This window comes from Sebastes fasciatus, chromosome 9, assembly GCF_043250625.1.
Source record: "Sebastes fasciatus isolate fSebFas1 chromosome 9, fSebFas1.pri, whole genome shotgun sequence".
NCBI lineage: Eukaryota > Metazoa > Chordata > Actinopteri > Perciformes > Sebastidae > Sebastes > Sebastes fasciatus.
In genome coordinates this window covers 15,163,641-15,190,944 of record NC_133803.1, presented here as the reverse complement: position 1 = coordinate 15,190,944, position 27,304 = coordinate 15,163,641, and the positions used below count along the sequence as shown (strand labels likewise).

The window sequence follows — 27,304 nt, the reverse complement described above, 5'->3', positions numbered from 1 at the left end:
AATGAATAAATATTTCCAGCTATACACTGACTACGGTATGTTTACATGCACGCACACACATTTTGACAATACAGGATAAGACAATACATATACATAGGATAGTTTTAACTAAGCTGGGGTATTCCCATGAGCATAATTCTTATCAATTCAGATTTTCCGAGTAATTTTAGTATGCGCTTGTTATAATTATCAATTTAGACAACATCGTTGTCTATCATGATATCTCGATATATGATATCATCAAGATACGATTCCATTGAAAGACTATCAGTCATCATATTGAATTATTGCCCAGCCCTACAGATTCTTACCGAAAGCCCTACTGAGCATATTAAGTGATATGTAATCAGATTGTATGGTCATCGCAGGAAGGTTCCCTCCTCTGTTACTCTTCCCGAGGTTTCTTCCATATAGGGTGTTGTATGCTGATTGTAAAGCCCCTTGACGTAAATTGTGATTTGTGATAATGGGCTATAGAAATAAAATTGACTTATCTTAGCATCTAAGAGTTAAAGGAGGATTTTTTTATTGAACCAACAACAGATGTTTGTTCGTCTACACCAACATCTGTCACGGGAGATCCTCATCATGAATTATAGATTACCTTAAACACATACATATTCATTACATCCCCTAGCAGGTGTGACAGCGTTCTATCCACTCATCTCTGCCTAAGTATAATATCACTGCTTTTAACCCCATCATACCGTTATTCAGTGCATACAACATGTCACAGTATGTGATGTCCTTCAGTTTGAAAAATTGAATGGAATATCCCGCTGGCAGACATTTCTGTCACTTTGCAATCATAACCTATAACTGCAAATTGCATCGTATAGTCTTGCCTTGTGTGTGCCAGACAATACGTTTGATGAGTGGAAGCGTTTCAGTTCATTGTGAGCATTTATCCAAATCGTACATAAATGGCTCTGCTTCAGACAACATATCCCTTTGTGGAAATAAATAAATAATAACAACGAACGCTGCATTGTTAGGAGGATGAAGAAGGCAGACATGCTCTTTGGAGAATTCAGCAATGTGGAAAACAAGAATCAATAACTCTCAAAGAGTAACTCTATTCTTAAAATATCAAGGCAGCGTTTGCTTAAAAGGGAAAAGATGCATTGCAGAATGGCAGCATCGTGTTTTCAGCCTCAATTTTTTAAAATGCTTTAGAAGGTGTCTTTGTATTTTGTTTTGTTGTATCCATTTTCCCCCTGGTGGTTAAAGTATTTTACATGTATTCCTTTCTTTCTTCTTTCCTACTTTCAGTTTCCCTTCATGCACAGAAGCAGTTCATCCAATTAACAGGCATCTAGTCAGCGCTCTCTAAACATGATCTTGAGCTACTCTCAGGATCATTAGCTGTAGAGCGTTATGAGACTGAAGCCGATATGAATGTGTCAACAGAGGCTAATTGCTATCTTATTAACACTTTAATCTGGCAATGACCACCAGTCCCTACAAGAAACCACAGAGTTTATTAAGAGGACTAAACATTCAGCTCACCAGTGCTCGAAGTGGGCCTGTACTCACTGGTATGCAGTACTGGCATTTCTTCATTTTACTCCTCGGTGTACAGTGACTTTTTCTTGCGTACCGGAACTTTTCACAAGCTGCCGGTACTCTCCATATCAGGTTCCCTGGGAGATTCATAATGGCGAATCACAACAGCCCCCAGCGTTTTTGGCTGTGCCTCATAAGCCGTATGAACATAAAAACAATGTCGGGAGCATCTGGATGAGCCGACGCACGACACCAAGGCAGGGGGGAGTGGGGTTGAGCACGAGGTGCTTTAATTCATCGATACGATCGAACTGTTCGTCATAACTTTTTTTATTTGTGAACAAATATAATAAGTGAAACATTATTTAAAAGTTTCAAACAAAGGCTGTGATAAATAATAATAAGAATTTAATTCGTAATAATGGTGCAAAATTATGTAAAATTGCATAGTTTTATGTCAAAAACCTGGTATTATAGAGCGATACTACAAAATAACACAGGAAAGCACTTTTGGAGTATTAAAGGCCAACTACAGAAGATGCATATCCCTAGTATAATAATAAAACCACAACTGATTATGTCTGACACAGTATAACAGGCTTAAAGAAATAATGAATAAATAGGAATAACTCGCAAGAGACTGCTGATACCGGCCGATACACACACCAACATGTGAATAAGAGGAGTACTTTCAACTTCAAGCACTGCAGCTCATATTACCTCAAACTGTTTATGAAGAGATAATTGTTAGTTTTACATAAGCTTCAATGTTCCAGAGCTACTGTGTGGATAGTTTTTTAAGAGATCAAGGTGCTCCACTGAGAAAAAAGAACGTGCAGTGCTGCATGTTAGAGTTTAATCTTTAATGTAATCGATACTGTGTGAAACTACATTAACTCAGAATAATAAACAAGCCATCGATGAGAGCAACGTTAATCGGGACAAAGAAACATACAGCTGACTATTGAGGGTTAGAGGCTAGTTAGTCCAGGCCGAGTCAAACATCCATCAACATGTTGAGCTGGAGCTGGTACAGATTCACTCTCACAGTAAGCTCTACATATTTCACTTGCGCTCTATCATTCTCTGTTGTCTCGCTTCGCTGTCTCTTTGTAGTACTGCTCTCTTTTTACCTGGAATCCATCCCCCCGGACCGCCCCTGAAAATGACGGGAGGGCCAGTTGGTATTGATTTATTTGCTAAGCACAGGCACAGAGCATAAAAGAGCAGTCATATATTAGACATGAATCTGAATTCCCTCAAGTGAGGTTTACGTTGTCAAGAGAGCAGAAGTAAAGAGAGTGAGACAGTTGGAGAGAGAAGAGAGGGGCAGTGAAATGTGACAGACAGAGTGGGTGACAGAAAAGGAATGACTTAGAATTTGGACTGAAGAAAGAAAAACGTTCAAAGAGGCAAGAAGAAAAATAAAGATTGCTGGTGCAGTGGAGCGTGCCAGCTTGCTAGACATTTGCAAACTGTATGGAAATACTAGTATGGAAGGCATGCGGGCTGTTTCTTAGTGCAACATTTACAGTTGTCAGCGCACCGGGGAGTTTATATACCTAAAAGACCTACGGGAACCTACTGTATGTACATAACATTGCTGACCTCCACTTTGCCTCTGTAAATCAACCTGCCTTTCCTGCCCAATACCCGACCTTTGAACTATATCTCACTTGCATTATCTTGATTTGTGTGTGTGCGGATTGCTGTTTGCTGAACATACACAATATCCGAAGGTAAACACGGAGCAGCAGTTGTTAACAGCCCTGAAGTGAGCACCTTATTGCCACCAATAAGGGGCAGCTCCAGCTCGGCTTATGACAACTTGTAAAAGGTCAGCGAGTGATGAGTGTCAGTTATGTCAGCTATAAAAGCCTCAACTGCATCCGCATGGCGCCATTATTGCAAGTAATATAACCATGAGACGACAAAAAAAGTTAAGTCAATAACATTTTATTTGCATTAGGCGCCAATATAATTATGAGAAAACCCCTTCTTATGTACTTATCGTAATTGATGGACATATAAACTAGGGCTGGGACGATATACCTATTTCCTGATTTGATGTTATCATGATACTTGGGTGCTGATTCGATATGCATTGCGATTTCTAAGCATTGCGATTCTACAAGAATTGTGATTCAATATTACGATTTATTGTGATTTTTGTTTACATTTTTAACTTTAAAAAGTTAAGTCATATACTTTAAATATCTAAATGGATACATTAAAAATGTTTGATTTTCAGCATTTATATAGTCAGAGATGTCCTGAAGTCAAATATATCAGTCATTGTCAGGCATTATTTATAAATTTTTTTCCAGCAACCCAAAAATCAAAGAATAAAGATGACTTCCCTCACAAATTAGTGGTATTTTTTTATTTTTTATTTATACAGTATGGGACATGTAATGTGTTATACTTCTGGTGAATGAAATCCAATCAATCTTATTTCCATATAGGTATTTTGTACATACAGCTCCCTTTGTTAACACCTTTGAAAACCGGACGTAGTCACACATGTGTACTTCCGCTAACTTCGCCAAGTCCGTCGCGAGCTCTACTGTCAGCTCCGTTCTCTATATACATCCATGATCAGCTCCATCTGGGACGTTTGAATGAATTTAACATAAATGTCAGTATATGGGTGCTCTACAGTTGTAGCGTCGGAGTTAGCATGCAGCTTTAGCCGTGATGTCTAGCTCTGCTTTTCCTGGCAATGTGTGGCAACCCAAAATGTTTCCATACTTTATTGTATGTGTAGTGTTGCATCCCCGCAGACCCTCCACTGAATTCTACTTTCTTGTTTCTCGCTGCGGCCGACTGCAGTTTGTTTTGGTTGACGGATATGGAACGGATATGACGTCATGTTACTCAGATTACAACAATAATAGTGGTAACTTCCTTCTACCTCCGCATAGACTCAAATTAAGCAAATATATAGATTATGGCATTACAAAATCAATTTCAAATTTTTTTAAAAACAAAATCGCAATACATAGGTGAATCAAATTTTGTCCCCACCCCTAATATAAAATATATTTCTGCTTAAAACGTCCAGCTTCTCATCAGGCCACTCAAGTCAGTGTCTTCCCAGCACTGTGTCTCTGAAACTAAACAGGTGCTACGAACAGGGGGGACAACAACAGTGGCTTCCCAGAGAGTGGAGACAAAGACAAAGAGGCCAAGCGCTCACCTCACAAGGCTTTACTGTAATCGCACCCTCTGGCAGCTTGTCTACTTACTGGAGGAACAAGGAAGGAGCGCAGCGCCTCATAAACACAATACATCTCTTTATGGACAAGCGAAACGAGCAGACACTGATCGACATCTTGGTATCTATTGCTGAATCACCTTCCCCATCAGCACGGGAGATTACCAGCACAAAGAAAAACACTTCAACAGAGACATTTTAAGGCCAACTGTGGGGAATTTGTGCTATTGTTTTAATGACTGAACTGAGATGGAAAAGTTTCTACCCATGTGCTGTCTAAAGATAGATGCTGCGCTTCGCTCTGCTGTGGTCTGCATGGCTGTGAAAGTGGATTAAAACAGGCTTTAACATCAAGACAAGCTCTAATGAAACCCAATGGGGGAGTTAGCCTGTCTGTTTGGCCAGCTGACTCCTGTAAAATACCCATCAGTGTTTCCTGTTGCCTGCTCTAAAAGTAGCCTGGTGGTGCCGGCTTGATGGTTACCGCCTACTGTTTGATGCTTTTTTTTTGGATCATACATACTCACATGTTCACCTAATCATACATGTGTATCACATATTCTTGTTGTGTTTTATTCAACCTGTCCTTTTTGAAATGATAACACACCAGTGTCAATCGTTGCCTAACACATCTGTCCAACTTCCATTTAAAACTGAAAATGATTTGTCTGATATGAACCATGAAAGCTCGACATTTTGGGAAATACGCTTATTTGCTTTCTTGAAGAGAGTTGCAATGTCTGCACTTTAAATATGGAGCTACAGCCGAAGCCAATTAGCTTAGTTTAGCACAAAGACTGGAACCGGGCAAACAGCTAACCTGGCTCAGTCCGAAGGCAAAAAAAATCTGACTCCAAGCACCACAACTTGTTGAATTTACTCTTGGGTTTTTGTAAGGCGTAAAGAAATTGGTTATAAATTAAATAGTGAGCATTAGGGGCCGTTCACAAGCTGTGTTTTTTGTGCCCTCAAATCTACTGTGGTCAATATAGACGCACGGAAGGTGCGCTCAGAAGTGAAAGTGTCCTGGTGCGCAAGCCTTCCCGATAGAGATGTTAATAATTAACCGTTTAACACTGAGTGCGATAACACTCACCGCCGCTGCCACACACACACGGTCTGTTGAACACTCCCTGACGTTAATGCCGGGCTGACAGAATACACCAGGAAAACTGGTGACACAGCTGACAACCTTGCAGCAAAAACTAAATGATGAGGTGGTGACTTACTGGGAAAGTGGCTGCATGTGTCCACGACAATACACGCAGCATCGTGGCTGCTAACTCTCCCAGTCGGGTGAACTGGGGACTCTAAATGATGGAATTAACCTGTTTGTTCATCAGCTTATCGTTGCAGCTGGCCAGCTTGTTAGGCACTACAAATAGCACCGCTGCGTGACACGCACTAATCTTGTCGGTTAACGGTTAATAATCGGTTAACGAGGGTCGGTTATCGATTAGCATCCCTAGTTTCCGAGGGCCTATATTTTTTTGCGCTCTGAGATAAAAAAGAGTTCAACTTTTGGAACGCACACCGCATGTCATGTGACGAGGAACAACCAATCACAGCCATCAGATATCTTTTATTTTTTCCATAAATATTAGTCTAGAGTAAATATACGGAGGAGAAATTAATTCCTTTAGTGCAGGCAGGACTACCCAGAGCTTTACCATCTGTCCCACGGGCTATTTTACTTGCTTCCCCATTTCCGTCCCAGGACGTCACAATATCCTGTTAAAAGGTCAGCCAAATTGACACATACACAAATCAAGCAGTGAAGCTACCGTGAGGGATTTTCGGTGCTGGAAATCCATTTATCTTTGTTTTGACTGTTATTTAATATAGTCAGTGCAGGCTTACTGCTAAAATAGTGCAACTTCATCATCATCGGCATCGCAGCAAGCGGGTTTTTGTTGCTTAGTAATGGCAGGTGTGACAGGAGCGCAACCTCCCAGGCACCTTGGATTAAAAGGATGAAAGCGGGCACAGCTGGCGTTTTCAAAGTGTTTTTAGACGCATCTGGTGAACGGCCGCTTGGAGGCGCTTTTAGGCCATTTTTCTTGCCTGCGGACAGAGCCAGGCTAGCTGTTTCACCCTGTTTCACCCCATTTCCAGTCTTGATGCTAAGCTAAAATCTGCTGGATGTAGTTTCAGATTTACCGAACAGACATGAGTGTATTGAACGAAAGCGATGGTAGTTTTTCCTAAAAAAAGTCAAAACATTCCTTTATTGATGAAATGTAGGGAAAAAGATTGAGTTTCAGTTCCAATAAACTATAGCAGAATAACACCCCATATATGGCTTACGAATGGTTTTAGTCTGGCACTTCTCAACAGTGTGCATTATTTTTTTCAACAGCAGCAGTACATATTCACAAGCTCGGGACTAATGAACCAAAAGCATCTGTGCACCGTGTGCAGCACCCACGCAGAACCACAGGTACAGCCGAAAGGTAAAAGCAAAGATATTTTCATCCCACTTGGAGCCATCTCCAACAATGTCACAATGTACTATCCTCCACCCACACAAACCCATTTGGGGAAAAGTCATAATGATGATCAATACGGTAGTAGCGTCGTGCACAACAAAACCATCTATCAAGAGAGGTAAGCCTGAAAAAATATTGGTCAACCAATATTGACTGTGGCTCAAACAATAAATCAAGCCAGGAAAGTCGACTGTTCACCTTTCTCTCTCTCTTCTCCTTCATGTGTCTCTTTTTTCTGAATGCCCTCCACTGCGTCTCTCTCCCCACAGCAGGCAATGGAAAGTCACAATCATCTAAACACATTCCTGCTCCACCTTTAACAGACTAGTAGCAGACCGTGCATTCACCATGACACACAACTTGACTGCACTGTTCCCTAACAATGGCTTTGTTGATATGTTGATATAAAAACACCGCAGGTCATGTTGATATATGCAACATATTAAAATGTTAAACTATCGGGGTTTTGCAGCCATGGAGGGAATAGTTTGTGACTGTCAAACTCACACCGTGGCTGCCTGTGATGAAGAACATGCAGCTGTGGAACTAAAAGGAAAATATTTGCACAATGGCACAGATGCCATTCCCTCTGCTCTTACTCATTATCTAGCACAATGTCAAAGTACCCCCATGCAGGTCACTGAGAGGGAACATTCCTTCACATTGCCATCTATGGGCATCACAAATAAACAGTCACCCCCAAATCATGAAAGCCTTCCACTTGCCATGTAAGGACACAATTAATTTCCTCCTCTTGTCCACAGCCAATGCAGTAACAAATACTTTATTATCTGATCACTATAATAATAAAAAAAATGAGCCACAAGAGGGACAATAGGCATCAAACATCACAATGCTTTTTCTTCTTTTTTTTCATTAACTTTCACATTGAAAGGATTCAAGATATGAAAATTAATATTTTTTTTTTGTTGTTTTTTAATTAACTTTACATATTTGCTTGAGAAGCTGCGTTTGAAGGAGAAGCATCTGAGGAGCGCAGAGCGCACAGAGGGGTTGGGTATGAGGATGCTGACAGAGACAGCAGCAGCACTTGTGCAATATTAATATACTGAATGTGAACACATTATCTGTGCAATATATCCTTGATGCAATATACACCTCAAGTGCAACTTTGTTTATATTTTATTTATTACATCTACCCTACCTATTTTACAAGTGCAATTACCTCTGTTTACAATACATCTATTTTTTTTATATATTTTATACTTCTAGTGTAACACTTCTGTTTATATTTATTTATTACATCTACTTTACCTGTTTTATTTACTTTAAAACTGTGTGTGTGTGTTTTACCTGTTATATGTTTTATCTGCCTCGTTTAGTCTTGTCAAGTATTTGTTTTAAAGCACTGACCAGAAGTGGCAAACTGTGAATCTCTTTGTATTTAATACGATGACAATAAAGCTTTCTATTCTATTCTATTGTTTGCCAAACTTGCATTTAAAACCAAAAGCACATCTAATAATACGAGTTTTCAATAATATCCTGACTACATTAGGCTAAAACACGTGCCAAAATAAAGCAGCTGGGAAATCAATTCTGGCAGAAGAAGAACAGATACTTTGCTGTGACAATATTTCTAAAAACTTTCAGTTATTATTTTTACCTACCTCATAACATTCAATAGTAGAGTCAAAAGCAGTACAAGTAGATGTGGAAATGGCAATCCAGCCAAACTTGTCACGGGTCCATGTTTTTGGCACAGCAGCTCCGGCAGTCCAATCTAGTCACATCTGAATCTGAAGCGCTAAAACGGTACAGATCTACTAAAGAGGCTCGCTCTTCTCTACCGTCACCGAGCCGCAGATTGGACGGTGATGTGTGAGGAGCACCGCGGGATCTTCTTCAAGGGCGCACTAAGAATCAGTGCGTCACGATTGGTCCAGAGACGGCCGTGACGCACCGGCAGGTGGCACACCCGGCGGATAAAAAGACTCCAGATTCATTCATAGATATAATAGCTCTGGGGAAAAAAGTGTAGGAGCTCAACACGCACACGGGAACAGATGATGGAGACGACAAACTTCTTGCAGGATCAAAAATGGTCAGGGTCTATCTGTGTCAGAGTCTGCGCTATTTCCGTTTTTAATAACAGGACAGTGTCATCAACCCAAAAGCTTCAAGCTGTTTCGTTTGGCACCAGAACACTGAGCCATTTCATTTGGCACAAGCAATGTCGTGTTTTTTTTAATTGCAGTCTGTTTCCAGAAATGATTCTGCTGCAATTTTAAAAAACACAAAAGGAGTACTTCTGTTTTTCTGCAAGCAAATTATCTATTTTACGCACAGTAAAGCAGCCCAAATAGGTCCAAATTATGCCTCTTTTTTTATTATTATTTTAGCTAATATTTCTGATGGGGCTCTCAAAAATGCAAGTAAATAAGGAGGAAAAGAGGAAGAGAAAAGCAGCGAAGAGGTGGTCTACATCTTGGAAACTACTGCAGACACTTGAATGTTGAGGTTGTTTTCACTAGTGCTCTTGATGGGTTTGTCTGTAAGCTCATCTACTTAATAGTTGGTTTATAGACTGTTGTAATTACAAACAGTGGATTGCATATATGAAAACAGTCTTGAAAAAAAGGAAAAAATAAAGTATAAAAAAAAATGCAAGTAAATAAGGAGGAAGAGAAAAGCAGTCTACATCTTGGAAACTACTACAGACATAAATCAAACTATGTGAAAGTGTTAAATCAGAGGTGAAAAATAACCATTTCACTTGTTTATTTCACCCAATGTGTGGGGAAAAAAACAAGGCAAGTGGGGCTTAGGAACTCTCAAAGATGCAAGTAAATAAAGAGGAAAAGAGGAAGAGAAAAGCAGTGAAGAGCTGGTCTAAATCTTGGAAACTACTGCAGACACTTACACATAAATCAAACTATATGAAAGTGTTAAACCAGAGCTGGAAAAATCATCATTTCACTTGTTTATTTCGCCCAATGTGTGGGAAAAAACAAGGCAAGTGGAAACTGAATGTGTTTTGACACTTGTCCGAGTGTAATTCAAGGAGCCAAAGCAAATGTTTCAATAATTTCTTTATCAACACAAATAAAGGGTGAGTGGTAATCCTTGGAGGAATGTGTAAGCCAATTACGGCTGGCTGCAGGGACTGGTGGTACGAAGCCTCACAGCTTCCTGCTCAGACTCACTGCAGACCCTCGGACCACATTTCCTGTTCCCAGTTGCACGGGCAATATTTCTATGAAAATACAGGGCGGTTAGAGACATGGATAGGATATCTTGCAGACTTCCTCCAACGTTTACAGTGCTCTCATCACCTTAATGCCTTGTGGGCTATTTGACACTGCGTCTGTGTGTACTTTCCCATCAGTGGCTTGTTTGCATCCTGTGAGTGGAGAACCAGATCTTTCCATCTGGATGCTGGGTGTATGTACGTCTGTGTGTGTAGGATTACATAATATTGCGACTGCATGTAAGCAGATGAGAAGGATGGCTTAGACACTTGCTGATCTGGTTGGTTCATTCTGGAGATCATGTTGGGTGTGCCGTGTATACTCTCCAATAGCCTGGTAGATATTTGCTAATCTGCGGGTATTAAAAGAATATTGTATACTCTGCAGAGATGTAAAGCGGAAATGGGAAGAGACAAATAAATGAAGATAGAGGGCAAATATTGACATAAAAGCCAATTTATTTTATTCCAATGTCGACTACGCCCAGGCTGATAAGAGCAAACAATGCAAATGAAAGCTGCAAATGACATCTGGGATATAAAGCGTACCTTAAGTGTTAATAGCATGCAAATGGAGAAATGTGTAATGGAATAAAGTGTGTCAGACATCTCCAAGTAAGATACATAGTTAGTGTGGTGTCAGGATTTCTTTTTCCCATCATAAATAATAAGATGGTAAAGAGAAGCCAGTCAGTGGTTCTAGTCCAGCACACCTGCTACGAAGGCCTAGATAAACACACACTCCGAGCTGAGCCTCAACATTCACCTTCCTGCAATTTCACACTGTCTGATTCCTCAAGAACTGCATGAACACACTGATAACCAAGTCACAGTAGCCCACTGGTCTACAGAGACAGTTTGCACTTCATAATGGCCTCTTCCATCCAACTCCCACTCTCGAGCGTCAGGAAAACACCCAATTACAACATTTTGTAATTTTTTTTTTTTTTTTACCTCAACCTTTTCTTAAAACCTGAACACATCTTTGCTATTGTGCTGACAAAAATTAAAGTTTCTTTAAACAATAAGTGCAAGAGTTAGATTCCAACAATCCTGTGATGATTTCACCTATAGGAAATAGAAATGTAGTGAAATAGAGAAAGATGCTTTGCCCACAAGGTGCACCACAGGGCAAGAGGTGCAGGATACTGTGTTTTGAACATGTATTCAGGAAAAAGAAGTGTTTGTGGTAGCGACTGCACACTCAGCCCATAAAAAAGATATGATCCAGGATCTCAAAGGTTACCGCAAAGACTTGCTTTATTTTTTTGTGGAATAAAATTCACATAGGAATAGAGCTGCGATGAATAAACGAGAACAGTAGTGGATTGCAAGAAAAACGAATCACCAGAAAATTAATCTGCAACTATTATTATAGTTGACTATTTGTTAAAGTCATTTTTAAGCAAACATGCCAACCATTTGATGCTTTCCTTTTTCTCAAACTGAATATCTTGGGGGTTTTGGACTGTTGGTCTGAAAAAATGCATTTGAAGACATCACCTCAGGCTGTGGGAATTTAGAACTGGGATTTGTCACTCTTTTCTGACATTTTATAGACAAAAGGAATAAACCATCAGCCCTCTGAGACACACAATAGACCCGTTTTTGTCTGTTTAAGGGGTATACAGGGGGTCTTTAGTGGGAGATAGCAGGTCAGCAGTAGATGTCACATAGAAGTGGTGTACATCATCTGAAAGCTGGGAACCTGAAGATTAATTTGAGATGCAGCTCAGCACAGTGTGTCAAATTATTGTAGTCATAAATCATAAATAAATATGAATGAATGAATGAATGAATGAAACTAAATTGTGAAAGTGTATAAAAGGTTTAAAACATCATGATAAAAGTATATGATTGCCATTCCCAATCTCTATTATGTCTCAAAAGTTGTTACAGCAATTTTGGGATTGATATCATTTGTTACATAGATTTTGTGCTAAATTCAACCATTTTTTATCACTCGAGAATTGATAAATAAATATTTATAATCCCCCTCCAAAATACCACATTAAGACACCAAGACCTTGAAGAACACCATAGAAAAAGTTATGCTGTGATTTGGAGATTTCTGCAAGAGATGCGTTTTTCAGCAATTAGATGGCGAACACTTCTGTTATAGAAACTGCTCAGAAACCCCCTGATTGTCAACGTAGCTCGGAAAACCATCCATCCTTTGATTGCCCTATGTCTTTAGTATGTGGCTGTAAAGTTTCATGAGGCTGTGATTGTCCTAGAGGTCACCGCAGGTCATTTTATACAGTGAGGTCAAGTTTTAAAAAATGGTCTCAATACAAAGAAATGTCTACTATGGGGACTAACATCATCACAAATGAATACAATTGGGCTCATTGTATCCAAATGAGTCTCAGCTTTACAGTGATACCCAATTCATGTAATTCACGACTGTTTAAAGACCCCAGTACGCAGAAATATTCAAACAAACCATTTTAGAATAGACATATTCATACTGCATTCAAAACCTGCATGTTTTTACCCCAAACTGCATGTGATTATCATAAAGTGGGCATGTCTGTAAAGGGGAGACTCGTGGGTACCCATAGAACCCATTTTCATCCAGATATCTTGAGGTCAGAGGTCAAGGGACGCCTTTGAAAATGTCTGTGCCAGTTTTTCCGCCTCAAAATGTATCCTAAATTTGGAGCTTTATTTATCCTCCTTCCAGACGACATGACATGAACTCTCTGTACAAATGGATTCCTTGGGTTTTCTAGTGTCATATCATATCAGTACCTTCACTCTAGCTCTAAAACTGAACCTGCTACAGCCTCGGAAAGACCGTGAAGTCGGGTGTCAAGGAGTTAATTGAGAAAATAAAGAGTTGTCTGTAAAACAAATTTACTACAGACTGTATCTACGTGAGTAGTAGTGTGTGTATTTTGGAAAATGACTTGAAATGAAGAGGACTGATATTATAAAGTGTAATATAATATAATAAAGTTGATACAGTGCTGCCAGCATATCAGTAAACCTAATTTCTTCATTGCTGAGTCTTGAGATAGAAAATCTTCACAGCTTCTTGCTCATAAAGGATACACCTCGGCTGATTGTTAAAGTATGGCAATCGCATGAAAAATCAATGTGAATGATAACAGAAAGGTTTCAGAAATGTAATATTCTCCTGAGAACTTTTTATTTGTGCCTGAGCAACAGCGCTAGATGGGGAAGATACCAAAGAAAGTCAGATTGACCAGACAAAAAACCCAAAGCCTTAAAATCCATTGGATAGGCTCCATTTCATTTTAATATTTGGTCGTTTCAGAAACTCAGAGAAAAATATTGCCTGCCTGATCCTACACTTCTGATTTCAAAGCATGGGTAATTTCCACCGATAATTACAACTTAGACGTACTGTTTAGAAAGCTTTAAATCCTCATACTGGCAAATATTCCTAGAAAAACACATCTGTGCTGATTAAAAAATTACTACGACGAAGAACTGATTATTTGCATTATATGAAAAGAATAGCATGTGTTCTCATATTTTGATGCTGGCTGGGCGCTGGTGCAGATGACATATTGAATGCCAACAGTCTTTGATTTTCTGGAGGGCTTTTCAATTTAGAAAGACTGTTTATTTCCCTGAAAAATAATTAGAAGCTAACGCCCTCAGGGTGATTCCTGTATGCGAGTGTGACTGTGTCCGTGTCCTTCCTTGACATGTGCTACGAGATAATAGCATCTGAATACCAATGAAGTGTAAAACTATCAAGCATTCCCAGCTCTACGCTGGTTTCTCATCATCTCTGTTTCCTCCAACATCTACCTTCATTCAAAGAGTTTTTCTTACCTCAAGCATACACATTCAGTCCAATATTTTCCCTTTCAGAGGCATCTTCTCATCCCTCTGCTCATATGAATAAAAAACCTAAATCCTCTCACTATGTCCAAAGAATTCTGCATTTTCTTAGACATTTTAGCACTGACCTTGATCACCGCCTGACTTGTCATCCCCACTGTCATCCCTGTCCTTTAGCAAGTTGTTAGCAGAATACACAAGCAGGCCCGGTCTCTCACTTTCTCCCTGCAGAACTTATTTGTCATACGGCCTGTCAAAGGGATCCCCAGTCCTTCACCATGAAAGCTCTTCATAGTGCACAAAATATCTGCATGCATATTTCTTATTGCCGCACTATGAATGCTTTGAATTTCCTCATCCGAACTCAGACGAGCAGAAACCACTGAGAACACGACTAGGGGATTGCAGTGCATCAAAATGTTCCAAGTCTTGCTTAAGTCTCGATGTTGCCTTTATGAGAGACCATGTGGAGGGCAATCAGTCAGTAATCGCTCAGAGGTCAACATCCTGTGGTTATTGCAGAGCTTGTGCAATGTTGTGACAAAGAGTAATCACAATCAAAGCATTAAAAAAGGGCTTCTTTCAGACTGGAGAGGTGACGCATGCTGTAAAGCAACAGGTCTGATTCAGCAGCAGGTTAGTTAAGGTTCTAATTAGGGCAGTCAGTCGATTAAAATATTCACATGATTGTCCATATCTGTTCAAAATTTACTTTAAAGGGAGATTTGTCAAGTATTTAATACTCTTATCAACATGGGAGTGGGCAAATATGCTTGCTTTATGCAAATGTATGTCTATATTTATCAGTGGAAATCAATTAACAACACAATAAAAGACAAATATTGTCAAGAAACCCTCACAAGTACTGCATTTAGCATACAAAATATGCTCAAATCATAACATGGCAAACTCAAATCAAGCCCAACAGGCAACAACAGCTGTCAGTGTGTCAGTGTGCTGACTTGACTATGACTTGTGATTATCATAAAGTGGGCATGTCTGTAAAGGGGAGACTCGTGGGTACCCATAGAACCCATTTTCATTCACATATCTTGAGATCAGAGGTCAAGGGACCCCGTTGAAAATGGCCATGTCAGTTTTTCCACACCAAAATTTTGCGTAAGCATGACATGGTTGGTACCAATGGATTCATTAGGTTTTATAGATTCATATAATGATGATATCGTCACTCCAGCTTTAAAACTGAGCCCGCACCAACCAAAAATGGCAAGTTGCGTTAATGCGTAAAGAAATTGGTGGTGTTAAAACAAATTTGCGTGAACATGTTATTATTGCGTTGACCATGACAGCCCTAGTTCTAATTGAAAGTTAGGGTCAGTAGGGTCAGTAGTGCTGAGAAACTAGCAAGAGTACACTACATTTTAAAAATTATCCAACCAGAAAACCCAGACCAGTGTCGCCAACTCTTTTCCAATGAAAGTAGCTAGCAGCATTAGCTCCAAAAGTCCCTATATCTAGAGAGAAAGTTGCAGAGTCAGCAACACTGACAGTCCATCCCTTCAGCCCTCCCTCCAAAGCCACTCACCCGAAATTATTATAATGAATGTGAACGGCAAACATGGCAATTGTTAGTACTCACAGCTGTCAAGCAGCTTGTGGAAGACTATGGTGCCACGCAATGAGTGCACGGGCAGAGTGCATGCAGGCAGGTAGACAGGCAGGTAACCCGACCAATCATTTCCTTCGGGCCAAATTAAATGAATGAACTTGTTTATTACAGTCATACGACAGCCACAGATACAGGATTTGTTTTCTCTTTTTTGTCAGAGCATTTGATTTATTGATTGCTGTCAGGATGTAATGATAATTTCAACCAACCCTAGATTTAAATTTGTATTCAGAAAAGGTATGGTAATGAAGAGAGAACTGAAACAAACTCACATGGCGCTTTATACTGTATGCATTTTACATTGATAGTGGTGGAGAATTTACCACGATAAATTCTTAACAATGGGTCCTTGTTTTCAGACAAGAGTAGACTAAAAAGCAGCCAACGTTAGCTCTACAGTATGAGTTGGTTTGATTCCAGTTGACTTGTTTTAAAACAAGAATCCTACACATATGCAATCCCACAATTATCCATATATTGATGATATGATATTATATCAGGCTAATAGACAGGCTGTGTTTGGCTGCTTAGCTTGCAGACATGTTCATATTTTCAAATAGTATGTGTGCCATGCATATATCTCTTTTTTGTTTGTTTATTTTGTCACACTACCTTACACACACACACACACACACACACACACACGCAGCCCTTCATTGACATACACATTCCCTTTTTTATTAAAGGCAAATAACGTATATTGCTAAGAAGTGAAAGCTAATTGTTCGTGCCATCAGTGCCAAGCAGCAAAGCTAAGCTTCCGCCATTTTGCACTAAAAGCGACGACCGGACGCCAATAAAACGTCAGCCTACAAAGTGCCATACAAAACACAATCAAACAAAATTATTTATATTCTATTGACATATATTTAATCTCTCTACCAAAATGTCTTGTCTTGAACAATAAAAATATTATACATGTGCATACTATTATGACTATTTACTTATTCATTTATTAAACTTTTTTGCCCGGCTGCTTCCCAGAGGAGCATAAAATGAGCGATAGACATAGATGGAAGTTAGAATGAGCGTGCAGGGCGGTGCAGTCCCGTGGGTCTGATGCAAATTCATTATGCCGAGGAAAATAACTCTGGATTCAGCTATTAGTTCATTTTACAACTTTTAGAACGTAATGATTTAAATGAGGGCAATTTAAGTGTTCTTACTGGGAAGTTGATTTACCTAAAAAGAAAATATCCTTTTATTCTAATTATACATCCATGGCCACAGACTCATTGGCGTTATCAGTCCAAAATGGTAGCAGTGCTACCGCAGCGCTACTGCAGCGCCATCTAGCGGCTGTTGTCAAAAATGCACTGGAGTTTCGCCTCTTTGTTTCTATACTCTTTGTTAAAGATGTACTTCAGCTATTTAGTATTGCATTTCCATTAAAGCTAGGGTGGGTAATGTATTTTAGAAACCCTATTGTTATATATTTGTTGCAATTCTCATTACATCCCGACAGCAATCAATAAATCAAATGCTCTGACAAAAAAAAGACAAATCTGTAGCTGTGGCAAGACTGTAATAAGCCCATCCAATCATTTCATACGGGCTGTCAACTTGATAGCGTCTTTCATCAGATGTTCCCAGACTGACCAGCGGCTACATTTCTCCACACCCCCAGTTTTGTAACACAGTTTGAAACACCCTATGATATCATCAGGATTATTTTTCAGACTTTCGAAAGCTCTCCAGTAGCCACAGACAACATTAAATAACTGTTTTCACAGGCTGAGTAGTACTTTTTATCACAAGTTCACTGATGTTCATGTGTTAAATCAGTGGATTGCACCTTCAAATTGGAGTTTGTTTGTTGACTTTCTACTTCCTGTCATCAATGTGACTCATAGCAATAATAATAATACTCTGATTCACAGCCACACAAATAATTTGAGGTCTTCTTGATAATCACATGCTTTCATTGTCAGACTCAAGGTGAAGAAGCTGTCCCCACCGGTTCATTGTGATGCATGTTACACAATGTCCTTCACATATTCTTCTCAATGGAATCAGATGAAATTAAAATGACTGTTTTGTATGTTTTCTCCTCAGTTCACGATAGCAGAGTCTTCAAGTTGACAAACACAATCAGTCACCCCAGACTTCCTTGTTTCGCCCCGTTTCTCTGGGTCCCATCTGTTACCAGTCAGCAGCTATTCAGTCAGAACAAAAGTCAGATTATTGTGGGTTTTAATTATGCTGAAGGCCTAAGCTAATTAATTATCACTATCAGTGGTACGGAACATCCCTTTAGATAGAGACACTAAATCTAATTATCTTTTGACCTCTCTTTCTCCCCTCAGTAATCTCCTCAGCAAGTGTACAGTCAACACACGACACGCATGAACTTGAAAGTCAGACATTAATATTCTGCAAAATGTTCACTGCACAATTCTGCAGCGAATCGTGTTTGCTGGCACTCATTGTCTCACAAACACACATGGGGATAGACTGAAGCTTTTCCATGCTTGAGATAACTTACCAGCATGGCTCAGACCCAGTTGGACTAATTCCTCCTCGAGCCACAAAAACGGGGCTTTCCCCACAACCGACAACACAATGCATAAATCACGTATTTGTATCAGTATGCCACGGACCGACCGCTTGCTCTCCATGTGCTGCTTTGTCTCTCCTCCCTGAGACCCAGCTCCACTCCTTTCCGAATGATTTACCAACCGCGCACCTGGTTAGTCAAATACTGATCTTCCAATATTCATAAAAGAAAAGACACCCAGCGGGGGTTTTACTGGGTACAGTTGAAATCGCAAGCACTCATGGGGCGCGTGTGTGCGCCTGTGATAAGCAACGAGTGTGACAGTGAGAAAACAAGCGATAGAAAAATAACAAGTGGAAGGATGGATAGTAACGGAGCACAATGTCTGAGTTTTGAACCCTTATATGTACTGGATAATAGCTGTGCCTCAAAGGCCAAAATGAGGGTGTTCATCCTTTTTGTCTCCCAAGCAGATTCTTGGCTCGGTTACCGAATTGAACGTCCAGACGTCCAGATGTTAAAAATCCCAAAGAGATCTAAGGGATGGGAGGAATAATCGAGATAAGCAAAGGCAAAACAACGGGATACAATGTAATAATGTGTGCGTGTGTGTGCTGCCTGCCCACACATACAGCGCAGGTCTGTCTGCATGTCTACCTTTAAGCACCCAAATTGACTCTGTTTATCTCTTTGCACTATACAATCAGGTTAAGTGCTGATAAATATCCTCCTCCTTCATCAGCCCTCTTGAGAAAACCACATCTGGTCTTGGTTGTTAGACTCTTATTAGCTCTTCATGCAGGACTAATCAGAGCCATCCCAGCCAGGCTTACGGGATAATGTAGGATCATACTGTTTTGATGGACTGGGAAATAGTTAATCACGTCTCATTACCTCTTGAGGGGACAATGACAGGCACAGCGATATCTGCACTAAACCAAAACCAAAATCTATAAGAGGTTAGAGGTCATATATTTGACACAAATACACTACGTTACTATAGCAGCATATGTTTTATTACTGCACAGGTCATTAACATGTTCAAAATCCATTTAGGACTAAACTTTGTTGCTTTAGGAACAAGACTAATTGGGTATCCACATAAAAAGCGTGACGTGAGCAGCGCTTAAGTGCTACTGTAGTGCTCAATCCGTTCAATCCACACTGACTCCTGACCTCCATTTGGCCGTCTCTGTCCTCAGAAAAAGCTGTCAGCAGCTCATGAGGTGCTGAAAGGAAAGCGGCCGACCAAACCGTCTTCACCTGGCTGACAGACAGCACCAATTTAAAAATAGTTTTCAGGAAGGTTCGATGAGGAGTATAGACCCTTTTACAAACGACATCATAAAAAATATGCTATACATGTTAGCAACGGAAGTGGCGTTTTGCCCCAGCCATCCAGACGAGTTTGGATGGCTGGGGCCAAAGTAGTGGACCAATCGACTACTTAAAACTTTTGTACTGAACCTAATGACACCAGCAGTGACCTGCTGAGTGCCATACTGCACTCTCATGTATTCAGAATGAAAAATTTACGTATCATGTATTGTATGTAATATCATAGTAAACAACATGAACTATCACTATCACTGGTATTTTTCATTGTCGTTGAATAATAAAAAGAAAGTGCATAATATAGTCATTATTTCCAGTATATGACGATGACATGTGAGTCCTGAGTGGTGAGGAATAAACATGTATCTAGCCAAGCTGAGCGGTCTATTCCAGTTACCCATGACTGGCAACACAACACAATAAATATACACACAATTCCAGGTTTTTAAAATTGACAAGCTGTTTATCATATCCCTCTGGGTGATAAACAGAGAGAAGGGAGTGGAAAAGTTAGACAGGAAGAGGAAAAACAATGGAGAATGTAAGTTATTCTCACTCTACAATGTTTTCAGTCTGTCTTTTCCCATTCATAACAGACTTTATATGAAGATGCAATCTTTAAAAGCCAGTGTAGATGACACTTCAACTTTATTTCCCATCAATGTGGAGAAACTCAGAAACTTCACTTTTTGGTATAAGTGTTTTAAACAGGAAGGCCAAGAGCTGTCTCCTTTCTTCAATATCTCAAAATAAGTTTCTTGCTTCAGTGTAAAATCTGACCGTATGGTTCTTGATCAAATAATCCCCAACAGCATCCATCCTTTAGATACAGATTTAGAGATTTGATTATATAAAGATTAAAAAAAGCTTCAAGCTTACTTAATTAAAAAAGTAGATTAGATATAAAATCCCCAAAGTAGATATATCTGCCTCCAAATTGCTTCTGAGTCTCAAATATGGAATTAAAATACAAGCAGATTTGCATTTGTTTTTTAAGTTAAATCAGGCCCATGTATATACTGCCAAGAGAGATAGGAATGTCTGGAATAGAAAGACAAATATACAACAAAAGTCCCAGGCCAGATTCATATCCAGGCATGTGACATTCCCTATAGCCAAGCAGGATGCATCAGAACCAACTATACTGTACATTTATCAATGAATGAAATACTAATGTATGAATCAGCTTCAAACTAACTCTGAATTGGAGGCTGGTCCCCTGATAAAAGAGTATTCTGGTCATTTTTACGCTATCAACATGCATCTCCAGTTAGCTGAGAGTTCCTCTCCAATGGACCCTCAAAGGCTAAAGCAAGACACTTTGCTTTAGCATTTTGTTTTGTGCATCCAAATTTTCATCCAATGTTCAAATGATCCATAGCCACTTTTCTCCCACCTGGCATAACATCCACTGATATAGGCAGTCAGAGATATTTAAAGGTGCTAAATGCGAGATTGGGAGCATTTTTAATGCCAATGCACGGCTCTCAACCTGGCGACAGTAGAGCCGGCGGCTCACAGCTAACAGTGCAAACGAATGCAACAGTGTTGACAGAGGAAACGGTGTTAACTTGGAGGGGAACCAGAGGCTGGGTGCTACGCTTCTGCAATGGCGCCGTCGGTCGGGACGACTTTATCAGCTATATCCACCATATGGGAGCATTGCCGAGTACCAGCCGTGAGCGAGCCAGTGGGGCACGCTCACATGCACGAACATGTACTAAAAGCACGCGCGGCCGCCCCGGCTATATCAACAAAGCAAGGAGAAGCTCGAAATACAACAAACACGGAGCAACAGTGGCTTCACTCTCTGCTCAGGTAGACATTACTCCTCTATATCTTTACATAGCAAATTGTTGTTTGCTGTTATATTCATGGTCTGGATATCGTATGGAATACCTTTAAAAAAATCTAAATGATCACTGAAGCCAACTACTCTAACTAAAGATAAGTATGCTTATTAATTTATATTTTAATTTAAAAATTAAACGCACACAGTGAATAAATCACTTGAGGTGATGCAACAAAATCCCATCCTCCGCTTGTTCAAACACAACAAGATTGCAAATGAAAATCTGGCTGTAAGCAAAACAAGGAAGTTTGCTTCGTGAGAAAAATAAACTTCTTTGTTCTTGTTACAGCAAAAATAAACAAAAGGGCATACAGTATGTGAGCAATATTAAAATCACACCAAATGGTCTATAATAACTGATATGTTGAAATAATTGTTTGACTACTTGTTTAAACAAGTGTAGGCTAACTTGAATGGATGGATGGATGAATAGATAAATAAACACATAAATTAATATCATCTGTGAATAGAGCTGACTGAAAGTCTATTTTAAAGCTAAGGCCCATAAAGTAAGCAGAGTACTGTACGTTCTCACATCTCTCAGGTAACTCTATAACAAAGCTACACTTTGGCTGCCCCTTCCTTAGATCCATTCTCCTGAAAAGCAGTAAATGCCATGTGTGTGTTTTGGTTTTCATCACTTAGTGGGGACCGTGGCCCGTCAGCACAGTCCCTGCATGGGGACCGAAAACTTTGCGAGGACCAAAATCTTGGTCGTTCAAAAAATAACCTTGATAAAAAGGGTAAAGACATGTTTTGTGTATGTACACAGGACATGTGTGTGTGTGTGTGCACATTAGTACCACTTTGCCACCGTGCCAGGATCCTGATGTGTTTATGATTACACCTCTGTGTTATTGGTTCTGCATCGAGGATTGCCAAGATAGTGCCACCTGGGAGGACTGACACAGCCTGTAGCACAGGTGCAAATTACATCTGGGAGGGACAGTGCCCACAAAGAAAAAGCAGAGACAAAAATGGAGACAGAAGGAAAGGCAGACATTGACTCAGACACCAACATACCCATGTATAGATGCACAGTTGTCATGTCTTTCTGATGCAACTTAAAATGTTTAGTATAATAAATTTAAATTCTGGAGGAAGTATGGAATCAAAATGACCACTTCTGATTAGTGACAGGCCTACACTGCAGATGTGTATTGTACAGGCCTTTTCCACACACAAAATTGAAATGCCCTCAAAAGACCTTTATCATTTTGAGTTTGAAGATTCTTTCTCGACCTTGGGAACTGCTAACCTGACCCTGTCTGATGGTTTGTTTCACAGAACAATCTGTGAAGCTGTCATTGGAAACTGTTTGGAAAAGGGCAGGCACTTTCAAAAAATACTTGGCAGGTGATTGGATGAACCATACATAAATCAATCTAATGAAAGCGAAACTAACTGAAGGCCAAAAACATCGCCTTCATTGTTATTCTTTGCTCTTCTTTCAATGAAGAAATAAACTCCAGTTCTGATATAACTGATGCCACTGCAGCATCTATGCTAACCTCTTCAGGAGCTGTCATTGTTGTTTAGAATAAACAGTCGCCTGGATAATAAAAGCAAAGTGCATAATATAGTCAATATGTCTAGTAAAATTGCTGGACAACAGCAAAATTGCATGACGATGACCTGCGAGTCCCGCTTGGTGAGGAATAAATATCTATTTAGGACTCTGGCAGAAACACGTCTATCTGAGCTGAGCGGTCTATTCCAGTTACCCATGACTGGCAACATAACATAATAAACATACACACGATTCCAGGTTTTTAAAATTGACAGGCTGTTTATCATATCCCCCTGGGTGATAAGAAGAGACAAGGGAGTGGAAAAGTTAGAGGTAGAGGGAAAAACAACGGAGTATGTAAATGACAAAATAGATTTTCATGTGTGACATTTGATACACAAATTCTTGCGTGATCTTCCAAGATTAGGAAACAGCAATTTAACAATAAACTCTCAATGCAAGGTCCAGCCTACTCGATGGCTGTGACCGGTATCACTTCCTACTTACTATATATGGCACTATATTTACTGTTACTGCCATTTTAGTGTGTAAATGTATCCAATATATAATATCCTCAAAATTTCCACAATGGAATAAAAAGGTAGTGTCCATGCTAACACTAACAGGAGAAAATGTATTATTATGATTATTTATTATTGTCATTCATCACATTTTACAGCTGTTGTGCAACTCCACATCTGCTGATGATTATTAAGTGTCCAAAATCCCAATTTACTGCTCACTATTGAGAAAACTATTGTGAATTATATAGGGAGTGACCGAGTTAACAAGGGAGTGATTTCAGACACAGCTGTTGTTTCCGAAGCTTTCAACTAAATCTTGTGATGTTTTTCAGCTGATGGAGCTGCTCAACTGTTGCGAAGATGGTTGAGTCTCCTGAATCAGCAGACATGGCCAACCGAGCCAGAAAGGCCTCCATCTTCAGGTTGACCTGTTCCTTCATTGCTGCTATCCACCAGTGGGTTCTTGGGTTGCTGCCACAACACAATTTCCATGTCTCCTGGATTCAAGAAAGATGTATTTGGAGTTTGGACCTTAAAAGGTGCAGTATGTAGGATTTGGCGGCATCTAGTGGTGAGGTTGCAGATCGCTACCAACTGAAAATTCTCCTGTGTGCCAAGCATGAGGGAGAACTACGGTGGCTGAAAACGTGAAACTAGTCCTATCTAGAGCCAGTGTTTGGTTTATCCATTCTGGGCTGTAGAAACATGGCGGTTGGCTCTGTGAAGAGAACCCGCTCTGTATGTAGATACAAACGGCTCATTCTAAGGTAACCAAAACACAACAATTCATATTTCCAGGTGATTATACTGTAAAGAAACCAGACTTATTATTATCATATTCCATTCCTGCCAATAGATCACACTAAATGCTACACACTGTTCCTTTAAGAACTTAAGGACAGTGGACACGGGCTTCAGTCAGATGTCCCCAGTTCACCTTCACTGCATGTGTTCCCACAAACTCACTACTAAGTGGCGATCAGTTGATAGCTCTGTTCCTCTCTTCATCATTTCTTAAGAATGTCATTTTATTCCCAAACAACTTTACACATCATAAAACTCCACCACAAATGATTGTGTTAAACCAGCTACTGTGCTGATTGAACCAGATATTGTCCTTTAATGCCGTACATTGTCCAGGTGTTCGGATTATTATGCCCAGCCAGTTAAGAATTGCATTGGAACAAAAGTTGCCTATAGCATAGCGGGTCGAAGTTTAGCTGGTGTTCACTTCACAAATTCTAAGTTGTTTTTAACACTGAATTCGGCTTGGTGTGTCTGGGCCTTAAAGGTGCAGTGCATAAGATCTGGCGACATCTAGCGGTGAGGTTGCAGATTGCAACTAACTGAAACCTTTCCAGTGTGTCAAGCATGTAGGAGAACAACGGTGGCCCACGTGAAAAAGCGAATGGCCCTAGAGCCAGTGTTCGGTTTGTCCGTTTTGGGCTACCCTAGAAACATGGTGACTGGCTCCGTGAACAGGACCCGCTCCTTATGTAGATATAAACGGCTCATTCTAAGGTAACAACAACACAACGTATTTTCAGGTGATTAAACTGTAAAGAAAATAAACTTATTATTATCATATTCCATTTCTGCCAATAGATCCCCCTAAATCAATGACTCAGTGAATCAATTATTATTATTATTAATTATATAGCACCTTTCAAACGAATCAAATGCACTTCAAAGTGCTTTACAAGCAATTGACAAATAAATTTTAAAATGTCATAATGATCAAAATTTACTCAAAGTAGTAATATGTCGATAAAACAAATTGAGTATAAAACACTACGTGAAAGCCAGACTAAAAAAGATGGGTTTTTAGTTTAGCTTGGAGCGTAATGTCTGAAAGCAGCATCACCAAATCTTTTTGTTCCGCTTTGTGGAACAACTAAAACAGAAGAACCAGAGGATCTGAGGGGTGTTTGTGGTTCATTAACCAAAAACATTTCTGATAGATAGTCTGGTGTATGGCCATGCAGTGCCTTACAAACTAATAAAATAATTTTAAAATCAATACGAAAACTAACAGGCAACCAGTGTAAGGATTTTAGAATAGATCTGTAAGTGCTAGGTGTAGTAATGTGTGCTCTCCTTTTGGTCTTGGTCAGTATTCGAACAGCAGAATTAGTTGTTGTTGATTTATTGTATACCTCGGTAAGACCTTAAGGACAGTGGAATACGGGCTTCAGTCAGACGTCCCCAGTTCACCCTCACTACATGTTTCCCCACTAACTCACTACAGCTCTGCTCCTCTTTTCATCTGAGCTTTAGCTAGGGTATTCTGAAACAAGGTACACTGATAAAGTACCTGTTAAAACATGGTATTTCTTAAGGGCAGCATTTTATTCCCCCACAACTTCACACAATCATGAAACTCCACCACAAATGATGGTGTTCAACTGATGGAACCAGCTATTGTCCTTGAAAGCCGTACATTGTCCAGGTGTTCGAATTATTATGAGCAACCAGTTAAGAATTGCATTGGAACAAAAGTTGCGTGAAGAACAGCGTTTAGAAGTTTGGCTGGTGTCAACTTCATAAATTGAAAGTTGTTTTTAACGTTGAACTCTGATCAAATTTAAATATTTATCTCCTTCTCTTTAACAAACAACACAAGCATTAGAATACAATATATTCCCCACTACTGTAAACAACACTGAGCCAAGTTTCAAATCCATTAAATTGTAAAGCTGCTAAATAGACTGTGTGTGTAAGTGTGTGTGTGTATGTGTCTGTGTGTTTGTGTGTGTATGTGTCTTAAATAAACAGAATGCCATAAATAGGCAGGGTGAAATGTTTGTGTTCCTTATTAAAAAGATGAAGGGTCGTGACGTGCTGGCTGCTCACTTTAAATTGGGTTGGGTGAGGAACCAATTAGTGCTGCGTAGAACAGTTAAAATTCCCATCCCCTCCTGTGCCAATCATCATAACGCAATTTCAGCTGACAAATTAAGTCCAATTTACAGAGACAATTAAAGTAACTAAAATCAGAAACTAGGTTTAGCTCCCGTCTCTTCCACCCTCAGAGCTTCAGTTATAATATGTGTATAAATTTCCTCCTTTTTTTTTTGAGAACAGAAATCAAATGAATAAACCTTTACCATAGCCACACTCTGTGATATGAGTCTTTGCACTATCCACTTACACAGACAGGGGAGCAAAGGGAGCAACAGAGAGGGGGACACAGCTGAGGGAATCTCAATTGGATCCAGAATGGTTGCACTGGAGATGAGCAGCCACAGGTCAAGGTAACTGAACAATTCCAATAGCAAAGTAACTGTCTCTGTCTGCCGACTCTGAAGCTTATTTACACCATACAAAGGATCTAGATAAGAGACACAGTGAAGTGTGTGCGTGAGCTTGCAAGAGTGATAAAGGCAGGAAAGAGACGGATCCTATTAGAATGGAAAGCCGACAATGAAAAGACAAGTGTTCAGGACTGATAATAAGAGCAATCAATACAAGTCTGAATGCTGGTCTGGAATCTCCACAGTAAGATAAAGCATCATTATCTGACAGGACGAGACAGCTAACCAGACCAAGTGACTACGACTCTTCAGCCACTTCTTCATGGGTCGAAAAGGCAACTCCTCTACCTGTCTACTGGAGTGAATAGACCATTATGAATGTGCAACTGCCGCTTGTATTTTTTTAGCCACACTAGCAGAGTGGCTGTGTGTCAGGCAGTGTCGGTCTGTTGATCAGTCA

At 39.8% G+C, this 27,304-nt stretch overlaps 1 protein-coding gene across 3 annotated transcripts in view; it reads right to left on the bottom strand.

Moving 5' to 3' along the window:
- The window catches only part of chrm3a (cholinergic receptor, muscarinic 3a), a 114,051-nt gene extending 104,766 nt beyond the window's left edge, over positions 1 to 9,285 (bottom strand). For 2 of the 3 annotated variants that reach the window (XM_074646226.1, XM_074646225.1), the window contains exon 1: positions 8,844 to 9,285. Coding sequence is in view for 1 of the 3 variants with exons in the window: in XM_074646225.1 (XP_074502326.1) it covers positions 8,844 to 8,848 (5 nt within the window). In the remaining 2 variants the exon portion in view is untranslated. The remainder of the gene's footprint in view (positions 1 to 8,843) is intronic. The other variant, XM_074646227.1, reaches the window with a different exon arrangement.
- Positions 9,286 to 27,304: the final 18,019 nt, after the last annotated feature.